Here is a 23,581-nt window from a genome sequence, read left to right as displayed (position 1 = left end):
TTATTTATTATGAAATTACAATCCTGATTGTGAACGTTTGTCTCTTTATAATTTTGATAGTTTATATAAATAAATTTCAGTTTTACTCATGTATGGCCATTTTTTAATCTTTTTTTAACAGGACACGATTTGACAATGCATACACCAACCCATGTCAGCACTTAATCAATGCAGCATAAAAAAAATACTACTAAAATCACCCAAAAAATCCGAAGATAACAAATTAAATGTGAAATTTGATTAACATATTGACGAAAATTACAAAATTGCACTCATCTACTTATTTATGATATTCTATTGAAACTTCGGCATTCATTAATGTTAATAATCAAATTCATAATTTAAAATTGCTCGTATGTTCGTTAAAACGTACGTACATATGTGCACAAACAAATGGCAAGACAATATTTAAATTTTTTTGTCGTAGGTGAATTGAACCAAATCCTTTTCACTAGTTTTATAATAACAAAGAATTTAAAGCAAATACCACGTGACTCCAAAAACCATGGGTTGGAAAATAAAGAAAACGACCTAAGCAATTGGTTTTAATATATTCAAAACCAGTGGCTGTTTCCTACACTCCAGGTTGAATCGCTCCTAGTTTTTTACACCCAGCTTTAATAGATTCCTCTCTTATTAGCTAGCTCCACTCCCCCGTGACTATATATTTAACACCCCATAATCAAGATTTTCACACCTCAACCAACCACAAAAATTCAAGACATAATATTCCTTTCATCATATCAAATATATATATTTCTCCAAAATGAGTGGAGTGGCACGAGAAGGTTGGGTTGTGGCGTCGAGCATTGGAGCGGTGGAGGCTTTGAAAGATCAATTAGGGATTTGCAGATGGAATTATAGCTTGAGGTGTATGCTTAAACATGTCAAAACGAGTGTCCAATCCTACAGTAATACGCATCTTCTTCCTGCAGCACCCAACTCCTTTTCTTCTGCTAAAACTGACCGGTCTTGCGTGGAGGGGAAGAAGAATATCGAAAAGACAGACAAGTGTTTGAAGAAAGTTATGGATTTGAGCTGTTGGGGTCCAACGACTGTTAGATTCTGATTCAATGAGCGAATTGAGATCAAGGTTCATTTCGAAAAACAAAAAGTAGATCAAGGTTGTATTAGCTAAACGTATGTTATATATATATTATTTTTTAAAAAAAGTTAGTTGTTAGTTCTGATAATGAATTTCAGATGCTATGTTGTTGATCTGGATATGAATTTGGGAATTGCGCCAATTAAGGCCATATAAATTAAAACCCAGTATTATAAATCCGTCGCTCGCCCGAGAAATAATTGATCAAATTCGAAAATAATTGCTTGATCAAGATATCCAAGAAAACGAATAATAATAATAATAATAATAATAATAATAATAATCCATTAACTATGTATCGGATTCTCCAATGGACACAGAGTCGGAAGATGGAGATAGAGAAAATGCAGGCAGGCACATGGACAGCTGTATTTTGCAAAACGGGTTCTTCAATCAAATTGGATTCGATAGTATGAATGAATCAACACAAGATTTATGCTAAACCTTTGATTTCCAGTTCTTGAAGTTAAAATATCGTCAAATGTATTAGAATAAACAATATAAATATTGTATAAAATATTTGTAGGATTCATTATACATACAACTAAGAACAGTTAATTGTAAATGTTATACGTACAAATACACCTTTAATTTCTGGTTTAATTAACAAGAAGTATATTTTCAAAGAACGACAACATTTATAGAAGAAGGAAATAGAAGACAAGAGATTAACGTCACCATTGTTGTTTTAATTAATAATTAAGGGTCTTTTTAAAAAATAATTCTATGTATTGGCGTGATGAAGAACATGATTATAATAAAATTTATTGAACAAATGAAAGAAATGCTGTGAATAAAAATAAGTTAAATCGACAAGTTTCAAGCCGTTCTTATATAATATAATCATCAACTATTGGTAAGACATAAACTCTAAATTGGTTCATCTACATTTAGAATAATACTTTTATTACGTGTTAGAACCTCTGTTTCCCATAGGAGTTGGTTTGAATTTCTGTGCAGTTTGATGAACAAAGGGATCAAGTGACCGTGGAGCATATTTTCCGAGTTGTATTATTGGATCCAGAGAGCCTTAATCCTGTAAACGATGTTTTTTTATCATTTCATGTCGTGTTTTATGCTTCATGTTTGCTCATCTTGGCATCCAATGGAACCCTATTGTGAATCTAGGCACTTGAAAAACTGAAGCGTCAGTTGGCTGAAGCTGATGCTGTAGTAGAAACTCGGAAAAAGCCTACACCTGCCACAGCTACAGAAATGGTAGGGGAAGGCCTTGTTATAGATGAATGGGTTAGTATCAACCTTTTGTCTTTGGCAGTTTGTGCTAGTATACCTTTGATACTATTATTTAGCTGTTAACCGTTACTTGATCTTTATTTATTGTTCAGAAAGAGCGTAGGGAGAAATTTCTTGCAAGGTAGCAGGTTGAGGCTGTGGATGCTCTGTAGCATTGATCGTTCTTCAGTGGTTGACCTAATGTAGCATGAAATACTTGTGATTATATAATAAATATTTTAAAATTAAAACCTCTATATCTTAAACAATTTCAGGAGATGTTTTAAATAATATCAAATTTTTTGTATTAAATTTATAAATTTGTCTCCTATATAATATTTTTTTAAAAAAATGTTACTAAAATCTTTAAATTCTTTATTATAGCTTTCTTCTAAATAATTTGTTAAATTTTTTACATACCATTCTTAGTTAAAAAGTCGTAAAATATGTTAATATTAAATCTCTTATTATCCTATTATTATATATTTATCATTTTATCTACTATTGCATATATAATTAATTTTTTTCATAGTTATTATCATTCAATTGTATTTATGTAGGTAGAAATTGATGTCTTGTGGTAATTATTTTTGGTTCATGTCTTTATTATATTCTTGTGATTTTTATTATTATCTTTTGTGTACTTCATTTAAATACATTGTGGTTTGGGCCTTAGTAAAATCTATTATTCTATTAATTTATATTTATTTTTTTCTTTATGAATGATATTTGGATGAAAAAAATCTTTTTTGGTTTAATAGAGTTGTTATTATGTTATAATCAGGCTGATTCAAAAGTTTGTCATATGAACTAGTGAACATATATATTTATGCTAAAAGTATTATTTTTTATTGTGAATATCGGTAGAGTTGATCCGTCTCACATATAAAAATTCGTGAGATCGTCTCACAAGAGACATACTCATTTCGTAATTATATTTTGATTGTTCGTCAAACACGTGTAACACACGTGCATTGCATTTTCTTAGAGTTTTATATATATATATATATATATATATATATATATATATATATATATATATATATATGGTATCTTGTGAGACGGGTCAACTCTACTCTGATATTCACAATAAAAAATAATATATTCTTAACATAAAAAATAATATTTTTTCATGGATGATCCGAATAAGAGATCTGTCTCACAAAATACAACCCGTGAGACCGTGCACACCTTTGTGAGCATCGATGATGTGTCACTCACCTATTGGATGTGATGAAATATAGAAAAATTGATATCAGTCTTGATATCCTGCACACTTACCGTACACACTTTTGTGAGCACCGATGAGATGTCACTCAAACATCACCATCAATCAAAATCCAAGAATTGAATCAGCAGCTAACAACATATAAAACGACGGCCCGATTAAGTGCTGCTTGAAGAAGCGTACAATGATGTAATAAGAAATCATATGTTCTTCGGCAACTGAAATTTCTGGGAACCACAGATTTGATGAGACGCACTTTCCACGAAGACAGCTACCCCACATTTGGATTCACTGAAACCTTCCCACAGGGGAAAATTGACAGTTCCGGAGATAGTTTTCTTTGCGGCGACGTCCTTGACAGAGCAGACCTTCTCCAGCCTCCGAACCACGTAATCATTGGTCAAAACTCGGCCTTTGTTGGGCCCCTTGGGACAATCTGTCACCAAGCTGCATTCATACAAAGCAACCATAATATTGACACCTTGCTGATCCGCTTTTGTCTTTAGAGATCCTGTCAACGAAACTATTAATGAATCCAATGCTGGCTTCTGGAACGTAGCCTGTCAGAAAAAGAAAAGGGAAATAATTTTCAATGTAAGACATGCAGATACATGATATTTGATGGATATATTTACAGGAATTGGTCCTGGATTGTGACCTGGAACGTGGGAGCAGATACTCGGGGTGCCTCTACAATGGCGGATATCAGCGCTTCTGAATCATTACCCACACATTGAACCCTTCCCTGGATCACGACTTGGGGTGTGAACATGGTATCCAGATTAAGGGTCTCGACGTAGGCCTTTTGCCTGATGGTCCACTGGCTAGACCCGAATGGATCTCTCCAACCCAAGTAATCCCAGTAATCTACATGGTAGGACAACAATATCAAGGGCACATCTAGGTTGAAATCGCCCCTCCCGAGCCGTGAAATGAGCAGCTCCGCCTCCGGAGATGTGGCGCATCCCTGTGATGTGAAGAGCTCGACCACCACGGGGCCACCTCTCCGCTGCTCCTCCGTCGTTAGATCTGCCGTCACGTTGTCATCGTGACGAGAGGCTGTGGCGGTTTTCCCGAAACAGCTGAAGAGACGGCGCGCCATCTCCGACGTACCTAGCTATTGGCCTCTTTTCTTTTGCTTCCTTTGATGACAGATTAATATAGAGAGATGGGAGAGAAAGAAATGTGAGTAAAATGATGAATGAAAGAGGAATAAAGAGCTGGAGATATTGCAGAGAAGAGAACAATGGTGGCAAAGAAAGAAAAACGGCGAAGAAAACGGCGAGGAATGCTTGGATACGCGTTATATGTACTAATGTTTAATGTTTCATGCAGATATTATTTTGTTCTTCGTTTTTATGCTCCTGACATGATATAAGGTAGTTTAATTGGGAAGATATTATTATTATTATTATTAATTTATTATGTATATAAATTAAAAGAAAGTCCATAAACGCAAGGGACAGGTGGGAAGCCAAATGCATAACGTAGGTACTGGTGTAGTTGGTCACACGTTGTTTGTCAAAATTAGGTGGGTTGCATACTTGCATTTATCGGACTCGGAGGTGTATAATATCTGTTGGTGGGCAGTGGCTCGCGGAGCCACATCCGACTTGGCCAATAAAAAATTTGTATGTAAATTTTGTATAATTTTGGAATAATATCATATCAATCTGAGTAGATCAGTTTAAAATATTTATAGATTCAAGAGTTTAAAATTAGAGTCATATTTATGGTCCTGTCACTATTGATGAGTATGTCTCGAAACCTTCACGTGAACATGTTGAAAGAATATGAATATATGATTTGATTTCGTGACATATTCGCGCGAACATTCGAGAAGTCTATAGATGTTCTATCATAATTATTTGTGTGATATATGATTTTCCGAAGATGAATCACTTTAGAATGTATAATAATCTTATTTAATATTGCCGTGTTTGGGTTGGATAGCAACGTACACTGAGGCAATCCTATACCTATATCCAACTACTGACAGGAAATCCTAACCAAACATGATTCGGCAATTTGACTAATTGTAATGTGTTTTTTCTAAAATTCTAACGTCGAAATGACCAACGCATGAGTAGCCCACTTCTTCTCCCTTACTTGGAAATAAATCAACTTTTTATTTTAAATTGCTACGAAAATATTTAAAATTTCATAAAAAAGATGTGAGATGTGAAAAAGCCAAGCAAATTACAAGACGCACAATAACATTAATTGTGAAAACTCTTTATAGAAATACCCAAAACTCCTAGATTGAATTTTAATTTTAGGGATAACTCGATCGACCTTTGAAACTTTGCTACGATCTATTTTAAGGTAAAAAAAAAACTCTACTAAGATGTCTCGTAAATCAATTTTATAAGACAAATATTTTATTTAAGTCACACATCAAAGAATAATATTTTTTATGAAATAAATATTAATTTTATTATAAATATAAACAAAATTGACTCATATTATAAATAAAGATCCGTGAAACTATTTCGCAAAAAACTTATTCTTTAAGATAATATTTTAATATTGTATTTAAATGTATGCATTTCCTCTCGTTATATTGATAATATTTACTTATAAAATATATTTTTTAGGATGATATTCTAAAGATATACTCATTTTCACGACGTGACACCACGAAAACGTGGTGTGTACGTAGCATCCTACAATAGTTATCCACAAAATAATGAAATATAGCCAAGCGTCGTGGATAATTAAAGCAGGGTCAGGAGTCACTTTTTGGACTCCTGTGTACAATATTGGCTTGCCCATAATTTCAATATGACACAAATCATGATGATCCCCAAAAAGAAATAAGAATATTCCAGGTCCTAAACCTATTAGTATTATTATTATTATTAGTACTATTATTATTATTTTGTTAAACTATAACCAAATTACTCAATGTTTTTGCATACTATATATGGTCTTTGATTCAACTAATGTTATTCTCATCAATTTGTTGTTGACATGACTTTCATTAAACTGCCAATTAGATTTTGGAATTTTATAATGAAAAAAGGAAGAAAAAAGAAAATCGATCAGCATGACACTATTAGTTATGGATTATTCAATATAATAACGTTATGATGAATTCTCTGTCATTTATAAATTTTAAGCGCAGCGCTATTTCATTTTCAATATGTTCATAAATTATATCTCGAACGTACCGATGTTGTATAGATCGAATGCCCTTGTACCCATTGACTGTCGGTGCTTGAGCATGTGGTATGTAATAGAATTATAGAACATTTTATCAGCACCACCTAAATTTTTGATGTACGTTTAAATTATGTAAAACATGAGTTTTGAGATTGGCAAGTGTCCGAGCTTAAATAGAAGTCGAAATGCATGGAGTGGATATTTTGAACAGTTCTCTTGAAATGGCTACAATTTTATTCAATTTTGCAATAAAATGTTCTTAAAATTATTCCATCCATTTTACTCACAAGTCCTAATACGCAAGCCTATAATTATTCGATGGATTTGTTCCGATACACTTCGCATAAATTCATATGTAAATTAACTCATAAAAACACAAAACGATCAAAAATCAAAATCATCCTTATTGGGCTTGGGCGAGGTCAACAGCGCCGTGTAAAGCCTGAGCCTGTCCTCGCTAAGCGAAGTGCTCCTAGACAATGGCCTCCTCGGCCTAATAAACGAAAGAGATGTAAGCGTCAGTCGATGCTTATATCTCCTCCACGCCAACTGAATGGCCACAGCTGCCCATGTTCTCCATCCAGGAGAGTAGTAACGAGCACTTCTCTTTACTTTTTCATTCACAAATGTGTACCGAAAATGCTGGGTCACATACTTGACATCTTCGGCTTCGAGCCCAAAAGCTTCTGTTGTTTCGAGAGTCACGAGCGTAGATGAAGATGGTGGAAGCCTTTCGATAAAGGGCCTTCGAAGACACCATGAGAGGAGCTCATCTCCACTGAAGTTTCCGGGACCTAGCATGCAGCAACTCTTTAGGCCGTCGCGCAGAACTTGGCTGCTTTGGAGATGGCCTCTTACTATGAATACCATCCTTTGAACTGGATCTCCTTCTCGTGTTATCTTCCCAACAAGAAAGAGGATAAATTTAATGGAGAATATGCATATTGATTGATATATATTGTGTGGAAGTATATATTTTATATGCTTGCAATTAATGGTTGTTAATATCCCTGTAAAAGTGAATTAGCCAAACTAACCATCCATCAATATGTGTAAAAATTAGACATTATATTTACATTTTTGTAAATATATTTATGTACTAGCTAGAAACACACATGGTAAAACATTGTTGTCTATTTAAATGAAATTATTGTTTTTCAATTGTTGACCATGTCAAACCTACAATAGTGGTGATAGAGGACAATGTTTTCAAATTATGAATTGACCAAACAATATGTGAAACATTAGACATTACATTAATATTTTGGTAAATATATTTATGTTCTAGAGACATATATGATAAAATATCATTGTCACTTTTAATGCAATTATAGTTTTTCGATTGTTGATCATGTCCAATCGGTTGATACATAATGAACAATGATGAATAGATAATTAATAAGTAACCTTATTTTCACATTTTTCCCATTTTAGAAGCAAGAAAACAAGTTTTCAAATTTACTTAATTATTAAACGATATAAATGTATACAAACTATAAAGAAATCAAAGAGTTTATGTAAAATATTAGACATTACATTGATATTTTTGTAAATATATTTACGTACTAGGGAGATACATGGTAAAATATTAGTGTCACTTTAAATAAAATTAAGAAATTTCAATTATTGACCACATTAAACTGGTTGATATATAATGAGCAATGATGAGTAAGAAATTTAATAATTAATAAGTAACCTTAATTTCCAGGTTTTTTTCCCATTTTTCCATTTTCAATTATTGATCACATTTTTTCCATTTTTTTCCTGGATATTAATTGATAGTGGTGATATTTTTTCTTCTTTTTTGAGATGGAATAGCGGTATTTCAATAATCATCACAATATAAAAAAAAAAGATGAAAATATAATTGTTAGAAAACAGCTAATTATTTGTAACATTTAAAAAGCTAGTTATTTGTAACATGTAACATATATTTAAGTACTATTTTAGATATTCAAGAGGCAACTTTTTAATTTTAGGCACATGTTTATCAATTAATTAATGTAACGAGTAGGAAAATATCAACATCATATGCCAAAATGTTTTTTTCATTTTAAATTATATTGCTTAATTAATTAAAATTCATTCATATAATTGTATTTGTACGTATTGTTATGTTAGTTCAATTTTCTATTTAATATGATAAATAGTTATATTCAATTCTTATAATTTGTTTTGATATATCATTTTCTTAACAAAATATTTTTATTTTTATGTATATATGCACTCAATATTTTATAACTAGTTAATATTTTATACTCACAGTTTCTCCTTTCGTGAATATGAGGGACTTGACCCGATCACAGATATTCTCCAGGACCAAGTTATCCATGTGCTGGAACAAAGGCACCTGAAACAGCTCCATTGATTCATTGGAACATTGTTACAATCAGAATAGCTTTGAAATTGAAGCTAATTATTCATTAAAATAAATTACCTGTCGAACTAAATCTAAACACAGATGATACTTGATATCTCTCCGTAGTCCTTCAGGCAGATTTCGAGTCATCTCACATTCATCTACTCCTCGCATTGCTGCCCAACGTTGCCTTTCGTAGTTCCTCACCCTTTGCCTAAACGACAGTGGTAATCGTCTCTTTCTCATCCACCACTCTATGTTTCTCATCTTCAGCTGCATTGATTGTTTCTTTGACGTAGTCGCATTCAGGAACACCTGATAATATCATTTAATGTGGCCGACTGTATCAAATTTTCATTCATGTATTTAGTGAAGAAACGAAAAGAGGACTGTTTGTAGTTTTGATTACCTTGATGTTACCGATCAACATTGTGACCAGAATCAGTCCGGTGGTCAGCACAATGATGATAAAAACAAGTTCTACCCAATCCGTAGTGCTCTCCAAATTCCCAAATGTACTGTTCCATTGATCAGAAAGTGAAAGTTACATAATAATTGTCACAATAATTTATTCAGTAACAGTATGGATATTACCTGAGAGTCATGAGGCCCCAGAAGATTGGAAACATTATCTTCTCCAAACGATTCTCATTTGTAATGAGCTGAACCGTCCATTTATAAGCTCCATAGGCCAAATTGTCGTAATTTCCGAGGCATGTGGATCTTGCATTATTGTTTTCGCCCCATATAAACCGTGCTCGATCTGTTATTAAATTTGTTGTTCCATAATAAATGGGTTGCTGGCAAGCCATCATTCTGAGGTTGCAGTCCATCGTAACCATGCATTGCTCCTTCAAGCACTTTGCGGCCCTTTGTATGCCTAGCAAGTACCAGCATGCTCCCACAGCCTAGTCATTGGCATTTCTTAGGGACGTTTAATTCGCGATGAACTTTTCGATTATTGCGTAAAATGATCGGGTTGTAATAGTAAGCTTACGTACATGAGATGCCACAAAATACGCAATCATGTTGAGAGCAATGCCCCACCAAACAGTTCCGAAAATGTAGCCCGACAGATTCTGCATGCGTCGCAACAAGCAAACCGAATGGTAGATTTTAGGCACATATTGGGAGATAAATGTTACTAATAATACAGTCATCACCACCGTTGTTGACCCTTTATCCAACATCTTGGGGATCACCACCCACATTAAAATCTGCAAATTCATTAATTAAATAGGTCAGCCGCGTTGTGATTTGAGAAAATAGTAAATTAGTTTTAATTTTCCATTTTTTATACAGATATACAGTTCTTTTTTTTTAACAGTGTGAGAACCCGCCGTCACTCGATGCACATTGGGTAAACCTCGAAACTAACACACTAATTTGTAAATCACACTAGACAAGTCGTATACAACAAACTCGTCTGAGAACTAACGCATTAAAATTCTGGGTGAAGTAGTTCTATTATATTTAGATAAATGTAACATTACATTTTTGTGGACATTTAAAATTTACGAGCAGGCCAGGTAGGTCACATGAACTCTAATGAACTTCCCCAATGGGTACGATAGGATGTCTGTTATTTCTTTATGCGTCGTATATGTGATAGTCCTAGCTGTTGCATACAAATAATTCAGATTACATGCTGGATTCTTTACAACCTCACAAGAACTACTCAATACATCAAAATATTAATCCATACGATTTGGCAACACTCCCTCTGCATTAACAGAAAGCTGAGTTACACAATTATTCCAGCGACGAGAAAGGGAAAAAAAACTTCTTACCTGGGGCAATGGAATGACGACCAATAGATCCAGGAAGAAACCCGTTTTAACCTTCAAATATTTAGACTCGATGGATCGAGTGGTGGTGGAGTCAACATCACGCAACCAGCTCTCGGGGCTGACCCCGGTGGTGCGGCGGTTCATCTTTAGCTGCAGCCACATGTTCCACAAGTGCAAGGCGTCGGTTGTGGTACGGATAACGGTGACCGTGACAGCGAACCACCCGTCAACAAAGAGGCACATGCAGTTCTCGCTTACTGAAAGGGCGTAGAAGAAAAGCGGATCCACGAACAAGCCAGCGGCTGAAACCAGTAGGAATATTTTGTTCCACTCTCGAACCCATCTTGCCCTAGAGTCCAAAACGTTGCCCCAGAGCCACCCCCCACGGTGTCGCCGCCCACGACCACCGATAAAGCTTTTGCAACCGTCTGGATTGATGTCTTGCTCCTCCTCTTGGTCCGTTACCTCCTCCTCCACCTCTTCATCGTCATCCTCTTCTTCGGAATAAGAATCAGTGTCGTTACCAGCGTAAGTATGGGGAAGCCGTTCTCGCAGAGGACTCGCCATGGCGATGAATTATTCTTTATCTAATTTTGTGTTTCTTGGAACACGATGAATGATAAACTGGGTGCATGCTTTGAGATATGGGTGTGTAATATGATTGAAGATATGAACAAGTCTGGCAAATACTGACCACTATGCCCTTGTGGCTGCATACCCGTATCTTAAATTTTATATTACATAATATTTTTAATACAAATTAATGATTTTCAATTCTTGGAATTATTAAATTAAAGATATGTTCAAAAGAAACATTTCGCCACCTTGTTCTCTAAATGTACCTATATATTGAACCATTTTATGTCAAATTATGAGTGAGTTATGTCATATTATATTATAAACTATTATTTTGAAAATGATTTCTTATGGCTTAAATTTAGGACTTGAATTAGAAGAAAATTGAATATAAGTTTTTCACGTACTTACATCACCAAGCTTACAACAACATTGTTTGTCTACTGAATTACGAATAAATACCTAGTAATATTACTAGATATATCAAAATTCGGGAGTTGGATTAGTAATTTATCGATACTCCCGTTTTGAAATGTCTAAATATAATTCAATTTACTTATCAAGAAAATGCCGTATACATAAAAATGTATCAAACTTTACAATGAAATGTTGGAATAGTTTCGAGGGGTAAAGATGGGAAATGAAAGGGGTGAGGACAAATATCCGAAAAGGTGTACTTAATCTAAGGACATATAAGTTGGAACAACACAGGTTCGATGTAGTTTCCTCGTTTTTGTTGGCTAGCATTCATTTTTTTTATATTTAATAAACTATTTCATCATTGGATGGGACTGGTCAGTATCAAATCCTAACATTTGTTCCAAATTATTATTATAATGAAATATTCAAAATATTTATCGGTTTTTTTGTCATTATCTTCAGATTGAATGGGAAAATATATTCTAGTAATATTTGACAAATCAGTGGAAACAAAGAGCTGTAAGAATACTTTTACTTTAAATATTTCAGAGATTGGGTAACTGGTAGAACGTACTATGTATGAGTGAAGAGTTCACGAGATAATACCATATTTTGTTGCCCCAAATATCAATTCCTCTTGGACATTACGTAAGCTGCTCCTTCCAAATACTTGTTTTTCGTTAAACCTCGGTTTCCTTTATCAGCTTTTGAATTTATTTATCCTATACATATATATATATATATATATATATATATATATATATATATATATATATATATATATATATTCTCAAGTTGCACACATGCACTTTGTGATATCACAAAATGGCTGCGGCACACACATACGATGGATATCTTAAAAACTCAGTTCTACTATTGTTCTGATTTCAAAAACTCCAAAATTATTGAATGCATGAGTTTTGTTCATGAAATATCCTTTAACATAAAAAGTGTCAATTTAAATAATTTTAGACGTTCAGAAAATATTTTATTATATTAAAATAAAACGGATGAGATTTAAATTTAATTATTTTATTAATATTAATGAAAATTAAATCATTATTTATGAATCAATTTGATTTCTTGCAAAAATATTTTTTTATTGATACTGATTTCCAGGGGAAATAAAATTATATCCATAACCTGATCCATTTATAAAAACATAAAAAAAAAAAATGAATTAAGCAATGATTACTCTGCTTAATGTTGGCCCGGCACGTTATTTTATTTTAATAATTGGGAATGTTTACAACTGGTGCAGAAGCCACCGTGGGGTATTTCAAAAAATTTAATTTAGGAGAGAGAATGCAGTAGAACTACCAATTGCCTGCAGTTAACTGCACAGGAACCAACTACCAATTTTCCTGTTTTTAACCAACCAATCTAATACCTTTCCATTATTTGATTCGATAATGAACCGACATACTGTAACTTCGAAAGCGGCCCCTTTTTTTTTCTCTTATCTCTTTGGATTGTCATCAAAATAATTTATAAGTATAGGTTAAACTTTTTTTTTTCTTATTTCGATAAAGTTAATATGCACAACACATATGGTACATTGCTAATCTCTCTAACGAAGAGTAGGAAATCTCGCCAATCCGTGTCATATTCAACTGTGTTTTTGAAGATCGCGCTTTCCAAATACAGTTAAAGATAACTTAAGAACTGTCACGGTTACAGAACTCTGTATCTCGAGTGAACTTCGCCTACATAAGTATCACAGGACTGCTACGAACTTAAGTACTGCAGACCAACACCAAGTTGAGATGAACATGAATCTTCTCAGAAAGAAGCATCTCACTGTCATAGCAATGTTGAGTCATATTAAAATCTTATGCTTTTCTTTCCCCACCATTTCTTTCTGTGTTTCTCAGATTCAACCAGTCCTAATCTGTATAATTTGCCCTTTGCTTCCCTTAACCGAACTTTGTAGTCTTTTCTCCATGTATCAAACCGGTGTTTTAGTCTCCGTAGTACCTCTACAGAATTTACTGATGTTGAATGCCCCGACTTGACCTTGATGATTTCCATGGCTTCCTCGTCAAAATTTTGTTTCCTTTGCTCGAACTCCTTCACGAGGGGGCAGACAGCATAACCGCCAGTTGTGTCCTTGTCATAGAAACCATCATCAGCAAATCTGATAGGTGTGCTTGCATCTGGATTTTGAGGTCCCATAAATGTATCCGTAGAATCTAAATGTGGTGAGGAATCATTGAGCTTCGCAGGTTCACCTGTAGGATTGCCAGAGCCAAGACTCTTTTTGGCTGCAGCCAAACTAATCTGCGACAAACCGCAAAAAAAGTTCAATATGGAAGACAGATGTATTCATTTCCAGTGACTTCTTTGGTCCATCTATTAACTGACTACAGACTAATTTTTCACGTAAAAGACCCCTGAAGCCAGCCTACAGCAAAGTTCACCATTTCAGACTGCAAGTTGTTCACCATTCCATACTTGGTCACTAGAACAAGCCGTGGGAGGCAGAAAAATATGCTCGTGTTTCCTGCTGCCTCGTCCTACTCAGACAACTCCTGTACCAATATAATTATGTCTAATTGCTTCATAAAGCGACCTCTCAATCAAGTTTATTTTCCTTCCGAGAACCTCCATAAACACAAAGAATAACCTAATAATCAAGTCCTATGTATCCTGTGCGTTAAAAATGCAACACCAGAGCAACTGTGAGATAGATTTTGCTGGTTTCTTCCTACCCTACAGTGTTGCTGCTAAAAGGATCTCTGCAAACAATATATACTCACTTGTAAAGATGTCATTTGCTTTTGCCACATCTCCTCCACAGATTTCATCTTGATTTCATACTCCGACCAGTGTGCCTCAAAGTGTTGTACTTGCTCTCTCAGGGCTGCATTTTCTCTTTCCCTCTGTCCAAGTGTCGCTTCAGCCATCAACAATCTTTTTTGAAGTTCTTCAACAACCAAAGGCAACATTTCTGGTGGCAGATCCTGATAAGAGAATAAAAATTTGTTTACTTTTAATCCACAAATCGATGCATACAAGTATATCAGAGATTTAAACACTCAAAAGCATCTTTTCCATTTCCCAATGACCAGTATGTCGTTGTTTTCTTTTCTTATTTTATTTTTGGAAACGGAGAAGAAGAATACGATCATCAAATACAAAATCCATCAATAATGTTTTAACTGCCTGATTCTTATTTCAAATTACACTGGAATGATAGAGGCAAATACGATAAATCATGCAGATGCATCTTTAAGTAAAATTAGAGGAGGACCTGACTTTCTCTGTGTAGATAGCAGATTTAGAAAAGACAGGAAAATAATACCTATATGTCAAACATATGTTACACGGAGAAATTTAAACCATTAACTAGGCAACACAATGCACACGTAAGAGAAAAATACTCTAAAAATCCAAGGTCTTGAGCTGGTATTACACCCTGGCCTTTTCAACACTATACCTTAACTTCGGAAGTCCTCTTTCCTGGTTTCCGCTTAACAGCATTTGACTGTTTCATATTCTTAAGGTGATTACAACGCTTTCGAACCAACCGTCCACGAACCACTGAAGGAGACGGTGTATTTAGATTACGGTGTATTTAGATTAGAGCGTTTTAATGTTATTGAATGGCCGCATTTTAAAGCAGAAAAGCTTTACCTGATTGTATTTGTACTACTGCCATCAACTGCCCATTTAACTTTAGGTCAGGAATCTGCCTTTTCAACCCAAGTAAAACACCATACTCCTTTCTTGCAATATCACCGCGAACATCTGAAAATGTACAGGTTGAAATAATTCGAATTTCGAAGTAGCGAATCGTGAAACATAAAGGGCTGACAATAACACATTTTGAAAAGGAGTCAGTCTCTTGTGAGACAGTTTCACAGATTTATATTCTTGAGACGGGTCGAGCTAATCCATATTTATAGTGAAAGATAATACTTTTGACATAAAAATAATAATTTTTCATGAGTTCGGTCAGGTTGAAGATTCGTCTCACAAAATTGACCTGTGAGACGGTGTCACAGAAGTTTTTGCCTTTGAAAAGTGCATATTAAGCAGCAAATTACTGGCAGAATAGGTGTTATTCTTACACGATTGCAATGATACCACAGCATTCTTAAGTTCGTGGAAGTATCGACGGGCACGATGACCTCGGAAGCACTTTTGTACCTCCACAGTACCTTGGAGAACTTGTTTTCTAACATCTTCCAGGGCACCAATCTGCAGTCCACCATAACAAAATACCAGATAAAATAGAAAGATATTCAAACATTGTTCTATCAGGAGCAGATATTCCGGGAAATTGAATAGCAGTGTAAAGAAAGAAATTTTCATCAGGAAATGACACTCTTTAAAACAACAAAAACTCACTTGTCCAGCTCGGAAATATAATTTTGTATAACCGACTTGGTACGTCTCTGGGAGAATATTGAACTGCTGAAGAACGGCAATGGAAGTACTCAATGGATCTGGACACGCATTATCATCCACAAGTAAAAATCCATACCTGAAAGTCATGACAGCATATTCTGAAAGAGTTCTAAAGTAATCTTAGTGAATGTCGTGCAAGTACATTTTGAAAACCTCAGATGAAATCTCAAGTGTGAAACAAACTTCACCTCCTTGAAAATTCTTGATGCATCATCCGGGTGGGATACCCAGATCTCGAAATCCTAACTACTTCTAAAATGCCACAGCATCTAAGCTGCTCTAACACGAGATCCTTTTCGAACAGCCCAGGGAGTTTCTTGTTATTTGGTTTTATACAACGAATGAAGTGTGGTGTTGTGCTTTCGAGCTGCTGCATTAATTTAAACAGCTGACTCTGCAACCACGGAAGAGATTATAAGAAATTTTGCTATGTATCACGAATATGGGATTTTTATTTATGATAAGTTATATACAAAGAAAACATGGTAAAAAAAACTCTATCATCCTTAAATTTAGTTTAGGATAAAAAATTAGAACAGTCAAGGATATACAAATTCAAAATATTCAAAAACTAATGTTTTTCTGTAGGTAACAGTTTTCTCCTGTTCGTTTTTCAAATTTTCATCCTTCAGCTGTGCATGTGCATGTGTTGGAAGTTAGGGTAGAACAAGTCTCGCCTTGAATTTTGTGGCAACACTTTGCTTTTGACAAGCAACTAGCCCTGACTGTATTACCATTGAACTTGCTGGAATTTGGGATTGTCCGAGCAGTGTAGAGGCAAACAACTGAGGTAGTTGGGCCGTGCATGACAACAGTAATTGAATGATTTCAGAATGCAATGTATCCCTGTTCTTCTCCAAGAACTCGGCTGTGCTATAAAGTACCTAAAAAACGCATTTACAATCATTAAAGATGTTGAATGAAATTATAAAGTGATATATGGGGTGTGTAATGTGTCAAGTTCGATTGTGAACCAAATGAAGACACTTCAGTTTCTTCAAGTTCAGATTACAACCCATGGACTAGGTCATGAAACATCATAGTTTCAAGAGGGGGTACCTAATCTTATCACGCGTTAATTAATTTCTATTATTGCTCATGGTTCATTGATAAGACAAAATTTAATAAATCGAACTTCATATAAAAAAAAAGTATAAACTTTGCTTAACTAAATGAACATGGGGCTCTATAAGGAAAAGAAAATAGACAACTCTTCTGAAAGTCATGCACAGAATACATCTATACCCTGTTTCACATTACAAAGAGATTACTACAATTCACAAAGCAAAACCAACGAAAACAAATATAACTGTTCCTGTCTAAATTTCCAATACTGAAGATATATTTATCATTATTATGAAAGGGGTTCATAGCTATTCACAAGACTACAGCCATAAGAAAAACTAACCTCTCCAGCATAATGGCGAACACTAAATGATCCACCTCTTTCTCCTTTAAAGCAATGAAAATTATTTAAGTGCTGCTTAAGCTTAGTAGCAAAGGTTACATCTGTAGCCTTGGGGAAATTTGATTCTTCATCCAATAAAGATATCAGTCCAATAGGTTTCTGTGGAAGCACACCAGTGTAAAATACATCTAAGATTTCAGACACGAAAATAAAATCAACATTTCCGCAGAACGCAAATATGCATTTAGATTCACACCAGCGGATCATCAAAACACTCGAGCAATAGCCAATAACATGGCTTGACATAAAAAATGTGATCCTCGAGACCACACAAACAATTAAATTCGCCAGTCAATACTCAATAATAAATAAGTAAGAAATTCCAGACTTGCACCACCAAAATAAACCCCCGTCCACCATAAAGACTCTTGAATACATGATAAATTGGAGAAAACAACTACCTTCTCAAAGAGATCCAAACATTTTTGGTTGTCTTCAAAATCTACTTTTGTCCAATCAATTCCATCTAACTCATATTCCTGAAACCACATTAGTTTGTACCACATCATGATTTACATTTCTTTGGGATTAGTATTCGATAGAATAACTTTAGGATCTTATTAAAAAAGCCACATAGAACATTGCAATGTCGGCGCTCAAATGTTGTGAAGCATATATTGAGAAAGAAATAAAATAACCAAGTCACGTACTATATCAAACTTGTTACCTCTTGCTCGAGTTTGAAGAGATGCCGGTTAAAGTGTTGTTGGAGCCTCTCATTAGCATAATTTATGCAAAACTGCTCGAAGCTATTTTTCTGGTTCGAAAGAGAAAAAATAGAGCAAAAAATAACTAAAATGAGAGATAATTACACCATAGTATGAACTTTAAAAGGAGAAAACTGATTTTTACCTTGAATGATTCAAATCCATAGATATCTAGAATACCAATTGATCTCCCGGTATGCTGTTTGCCACTAACCAGTGATATATTGATAACCTCTACAAGCCAATCAAACAAGCCAGCATAGATGAATTTTGCCAATGCATCTCTAGAATCAATTGCCTAAGTAATGAGAAGGAAGGGTCAGCTGTGTACGAACTGAATAACTTGAATCCATCCAAGTAACTCACCCAGCAAATTTGTTCTTTCAGTAAGTTGGACACATATGCTGAATGATTAGCAAGAAATTTTCGAGAAACTTGGCATGTGTTTGTGTACATGATTAATGAGTGTTTGAAAACACAATTTAGAATCTTTTTCTGAACCTGTTGCAATGTCAGCCTTTTGGAGACCTTATCCTTTCCAGCTTGTATATAACGAGTTGACATAGCTTGCAATAGGTCCTGTGTACTGCAGCCCATCAAGCTGGCTGCAGAGGTTACAGCTGTAGATACGAGGGAAAAGTATTGGCATGGTTATGTCAAAGGATCAAAGTAGATACACATAACCATGAATGTTAAAGTACGTGATATAATTTTTATTTCTTGAAATGAGATTATATGAAAGAAAATTCAGAAACTATAGATGATCTCAAAGTTTATATGTGAATAGAAACTTAAACATTTGAGCTAACTCGTCCTACAACTTATCCTAATGTCAAAGAAAAAGAAATGACCAACAGAAATTTCTTTTCGCCCACAAAATAAATAAATAAGAGATCATTTGGAGATATGGATTTGAAATCGATGGATTTCTATTAGTTTCATAATTTACAATGAAATAATATATTAAATTTTAAATCCACACTTTGCTTATTTATACATTAATAAAACAAAGTAAAATGAATTTCGAATGACATAATTATTGGGTGAACTTGAAATTCATCCTTATAAACATGTAGGAGGTGGATTTAAAGTTTATGGTCTTAGTTATCTAAATAACAAAAATACATATATTTCAAATCTATGGATCCAAGTCCAACCTAAGAGAATTGGACTATAATCTGGTCCCCCATTTGTTGAGGTCTGACATAGATGATGTTTATACCGGAAGACCCTTGCAAATTGTTCTAAAACAGCAAAATATCATTTTATGCAACTCTAAGGTAGGTTTGCTCCCACACTATGTGACGAGGAACAAATACAAGTCATGAGGTGGTAAAATGTAGGACACTAACACAAAAAGTAAAATCACCTTCATCAGCAATAACCTCTATATGGTTATCATTGTCAATCACAAGAAATGATATGTTTCCCAGCCATAGCACTGCAGCAAGCATCTCAAAGGCATGCTCTTGATCTGCTTTGCAAATTCCGACAGTATCTAAGGCCACCTAGTTAAATAAAGCATGACCAAATTAGCAACACTTTATGATAAGTACTAACCAATAACCTAGGAAATACACCTAAATCACGAATGTTTGGTAACTTAATTCATGAAAGACTATGTCATTTGTTTTAAGGCTTTCTAGCCAAGTAGCTCCAACCTTTCCATCTCACGATTCAAACCTCTTCAAATGGACCAGAGGATGGAGCTGGTTAATTGTGAAGGTGAGAGTTGAACCATAGCAAGTAGTCATTTTGACATATAACGTAAGGGTGCGTGCTGTACATTACCATAAGCAAATGAAACTTCTGAACTTCATTGATGTCTTGGATCTCTAGGCAATCACTCTGACTTAGATAGCTATAGTCACAGGCATTTTTTAACTTCAACCTACCTGAAAACAAAACAATCCATGCAAGCTAAGCAAGAGATGATGCTAACCAATTGACAGGTTCCACAATGTACTAAGTTACATATGCTTCCAACTAAGTTATCCAGAAGTCTCTCAAAGCTGAGAAATTAACCTCGGAGATCAGGAGGAGCCCCGGCACAAAGCTGGTAGAAGATGTGGTATGACCTCTCTCCGTTTGCCAGCTGAACAACTCTTGACTGCCCCGATGACATTTATTGTTTCAAAAAGTTAGTCCAGAGAGAACACATAGACTAGAGCATATAGAAGTCAGCATTACCTAAGATAGGAGACTGACCTTTTCAAGGAGGACTACTCCGTCGACAAATTGATAAGCACAAAAATGTAGGAACGAAGTCAGTTAACTAAGAATCAAGCAGAAGTCAACAACATATTCTAGAGCCCAACTTAACCAGTATAAACATGCTTACATGTCTGTATTTTAGCACCACATATTTTTCCTAAAGCACTGAAGTGTATTTCAATTAACTTCCCCTGTACCAAAATTTTTTATCAATGAGCCACACTTTCATCATCTAGATTGAACAGGAAAGACGAAAAATGTATCATGAAGTGAAGGTTTACTGGTCACCACAACTCACAAAGCGGCTGGAGTTGTCATTCCTGGATGTTTTTGCATTACCAAAAGCCTCCAGTATGCAGCTCGTCTGCAGAATTTCCGACTCTATCCCACCAGTGCCTCCACCAACAGCAGCCAAGTATTGCATTGCTATCTTAGCAGTTTCTGTTTTCCCAGCACCACTCTCCCCACTACAAATTATAACAAGAACATATATCTTTCCTGATATAATTCAACTATGTGAAGAACAATAAAAAATTTCTACCCAGTGAAACAGGACAAAGTCGGGCACAAATAAATATTTGAATGGGAGTTTATTTAAGAAACTGCACAGCTAAGATGATAGAACCACTCAAACAAACCTAATGATGATGGATTGATTTATATTATCTGCAAAACCCAAAACAGAGAGCTTAACATTAGAATTAATCGTCTACATTTGAAAGAAATGTCGAGAATGTTGTTCCAAATACATTCAAGGAATTGTACAACACCTGTCATCATCTCATTGTATGCTGTGCCTGCAATAGCATAAACATGAGGACTGTCCAAAAGCCTTTGTCTATAAGCCGTAACGAAGTCATTCCTATAGAGTGGAACATCTTTAAAAGGATTGACTGCTACTAAAACAGGGCCTGCCTTACTCTAGGTATGACAGAAGTAAAAAATTGTTCAAGAGAAAAGACAAGATTTTGAGAGTTCATAGTGCCAAAAATACACAAGTAGTGCTTACATATATTATGTCTCGGTCATATCTGTACTGTAGGTTGTGAAGAACTGAAGGCTCGTTCAGAAAACTAAGTTGTATAAGATCATCAACACCCTCAAGAATGTCTGGATTGGCAGGTAAAAGCTCTCGTGTGGAAACTGTCATAACCTAGAGCCATATCACAGTGAGAACGCTAATACTTCAAGTTCAAGCACTTCAGTGCCATCATAAACATTAAAATGGTAACACTTAGCAGGACGTGAGAACTAACACTGCCATCTGACAATAGAACAGAAGCTTTCTCCCCTGAAGTTGATTGTATTTTTCCTGATTCCCAATGGCCATTACGTGGTCGACACCAAACATGCAGTTTCTGGAAAACAAATCAGAGTTATTAGCCGGTGACCAGATAGGCCAACTGCGTTGAGGCTTGATGTAATAAATGTATGGTAAACCTAAGAAATTAAGCCCTGTGTGCCCTAAAAAATATGACACCAGCAATAAATTATAGTGCTCTAATTCAGGATGGGGATTTGTTTGAGGTTGATTTAGATAGATCATTGGACTATTGACTCATCCAACAAAGAGATTGAAGTGTTTGGAACCAGTAATTGCAGTAAGGATATAAGTTGGATTATATCCCATCGGCGAAAAACCTTTAACATCACAACAAAAAATGTACAAGAGGCCGTAAAAATCACTGTTAGAACGAAATGATAAGACAAATTTTCCAAACATTAGACCTCTTATTCTATAGGAGGAGGATCGATGAGTATCAGCTTTAAAAAAACAAAATTAGATAACTCTCTCTACCTTTTTTATGAAATACCCCAAATTGCCATCCCAATCGCATTCCTTAAACCTCGGGAGAGATCCTGGGGGAGAATTCGTGAGCTTGGCATCATCTCTCTCCTCCAACGTCACCTCCAATTCCTTTTCGTCTGATGAAACCATGACATAGGGAGATTCTTCCGGTTCCGTTTCTTTAACCTTTTTAGCGCCAAAACTATTTCCCCTAACTCCATTGGCACCTCCTTTCTTCAATGAGATGTTGGATTCCACAATTTCGATGCTTCCAGGCAGCGGCCGCTTCACTGAGGGAAGACGAGCCCGCGATGTTGGCTTGGGCCGTATGGGGAGTTCTGGAGGCATATCTTTTGGCTTCTCATTTCCATCTTTTCGCCGTAGCGATTCCAGCATTTCTTCCAAGGAGCTGCGAGCTAATGAATTAGGCGACAAGGACATCATTTTTTTATATTTTTGGTTATCAAATCAATTTTTGTACAAAACCCTTCAATTTCAATCCAAATTGCTCAATAATCGCTTCCTTATAGAATTCCGAGCAAAGTCTGGATTGTTCAAAGCACGAGCTTCGTACCCTAAACCAATCAGAATCCTGTAAACTTTCAATCCGGATGATTAAATTACCCACAATAACGCAATTTTCAGGTAAAATGGACGAAATTAGGAAAACCAGGGGCTCAGGTGAACACTTATCCGAGAATAACGTCAAACTGACGGCAGAATGGTAGCTATCGCCCGCCGCAATGGGATAAACATTGTCAGAGGAACCAAACCAACAGATTCGTGTACTAGGTTACCGTTTCAATGAAACAAATCGCTGCATTGATGGCGACATTAAGGATCAGGTGATTTATCTGAAACAACAAACGCCTTTAATAGATATTTGTTATATTCGGAGGGCTTTAGAAGATATTTTCAAATATTTTTCAGGGGGGGAAGAAACCCATCTGTAGTATATTATATTTGTGGATTATTTAATTAAATAATTACTTTTGTTTTTTTATCGAATATCAAGGGGAGGGAAAGAATAGGATTTGCATAATTTTCTTTTTGGAGTAATTTTTTTTATAAAAAAATTTACTGGATAAAGAATTGCATATATTTAAAAATTAAA

General features: G+C 35.1%; 3 protein-coding genes and 1 long non-coding RNA gene across 4 annotated transcripts; 1 reads left to right on the top strand and 3 right to left on the bottom strand.

Annotated features, from left to right (window-relative positions):
- The first annotated feature begins 2,025 nt into the window (after positions 1 to 2,025).
- Positions 2,026 to 2,772, top strand: LOC140813318 (uncharacterized). The gene is made up of 3 exons (XR_012113884.1): positions 2,026 to 2,143; positions 2,234 to 2,353; positions 2,452 to 2,772. It is a non-coding gene; the product is annotated as an uncharacterized lncRNA (long non-coding RNA).
- An 861-nt stretch (positions 2,773 to 3,633) lies between these two features.
- LOC140813316 (uncharacterized) lies at positions 3,634 to 4,918 on the bottom strand. Its single transcript, XM_073171819.1, has 2 exons — positions 4,225 to 4,918; positions 3,634 to 4,126 (listed from the first exon to the last, which is right to left on the bottom strand). The coding sequence occupies exons 1-2, from the start codon at positions 4,666 to 4,668 to the stop codon at positions 3,767 to 3,769; spliced, it is 804 nt and encodes a 267-aa protein (XP_073027920.1). The 5' UTR covers positions 4,669 to 4,918; the 3' UTR covers positions 3,634 to 3,766.
- Positions 4,919 to 6,987: 2,069 nt separating this feature from the next.
- LOC140811648 (cyclic nucleotide-gated ion channel 4-like) lies at positions 6,988 to 11,529 on the bottom strand. The gene is made up of 7 exons (XM_073169674.1): positions 10,881 to 11,529; positions 10,092 to 10,307; positions 9,685 to 9,998; positions 9,500 to 9,608; positions 9,169 to 9,405; positions 8,995 to 9,081; positions 6,988 to 7,631 (listed from the first exon to the last, which is right to left on the bottom strand). Exons 1-7 carry the CDS (start codon positions 11,445 to 11,447, stop codon positions 7,116 to 7,118), a joined length of 2,046 nt encoding a protein of 681 aa, XP_073025775.1. The 5' UTR covers positions 11,448 to 11,529; the 3' UTR covers positions 6,988 to 7,115.
- A 1,917-nt stretch (positions 11,530 to 13,446) lies between these two features.
- On the bottom strand, positions 13,447 to 23,386 carry LOC140811588 (myosin-2-like). The gene is made up of 24 exons (XM_073169570.1): positions 22,477 to 23,386; positions 21,935 to 22,036; positions 21,688 to 21,831; positions 21,449 to 21,599; positions 21,317 to 21,344; positions 20,977 to 21,145; positions 20,806 to 20,869; positions 20,673 to 20,686; positions 20,490 to 20,574; positions 20,256 to 20,359; positions 19,834 to 19,972; positions 18,966 to 19,084; positions 18,610 to 18,762; positions 18,425 to 18,514; positions 18,159 to 18,236; positions 17,698 to 17,856; positions 16,967 to 17,173; positions 16,478 to 16,683; positions 16,230 to 16,365; positions 15,950 to 16,079; positions 15,513 to 15,626; positions 15,316 to 15,419; positions 14,636 to 14,839; positions 13,447 to 14,156 (listed from the first exon to the last, which is right to left on the bottom strand). Exons 1-24 carry the CDS (start codon positions 22,909 to 22,911, stop codon positions 13,701 to 13,703), a joined length of 3,591 nt encoding a protein of 1,196 aa, XP_073025671.1. The 5' UTR covers positions 22,912 to 23,386; the 3' UTR covers positions 13,447 to 13,700.
- Positions 23,387 to 23,581: the final 195 nt, after the last annotated feature.

This window comes from Primulina eburnea, chromosome 14, assembly GCF_022965805.1.
Source record: "Primulina eburnea isolate SZY01 chromosome 14, ASM2296580v1, whole genome shotgun sequence".
NCBI lineage: Eukaryota > Viridiplantae > Streptophyta > Magnoliopsida > Lamiales > Gesneriaceae > Primulina > Primulina eburnea.
This window is presented reverse-complemented; position numbering and strand designations above follow the sequence as displayed.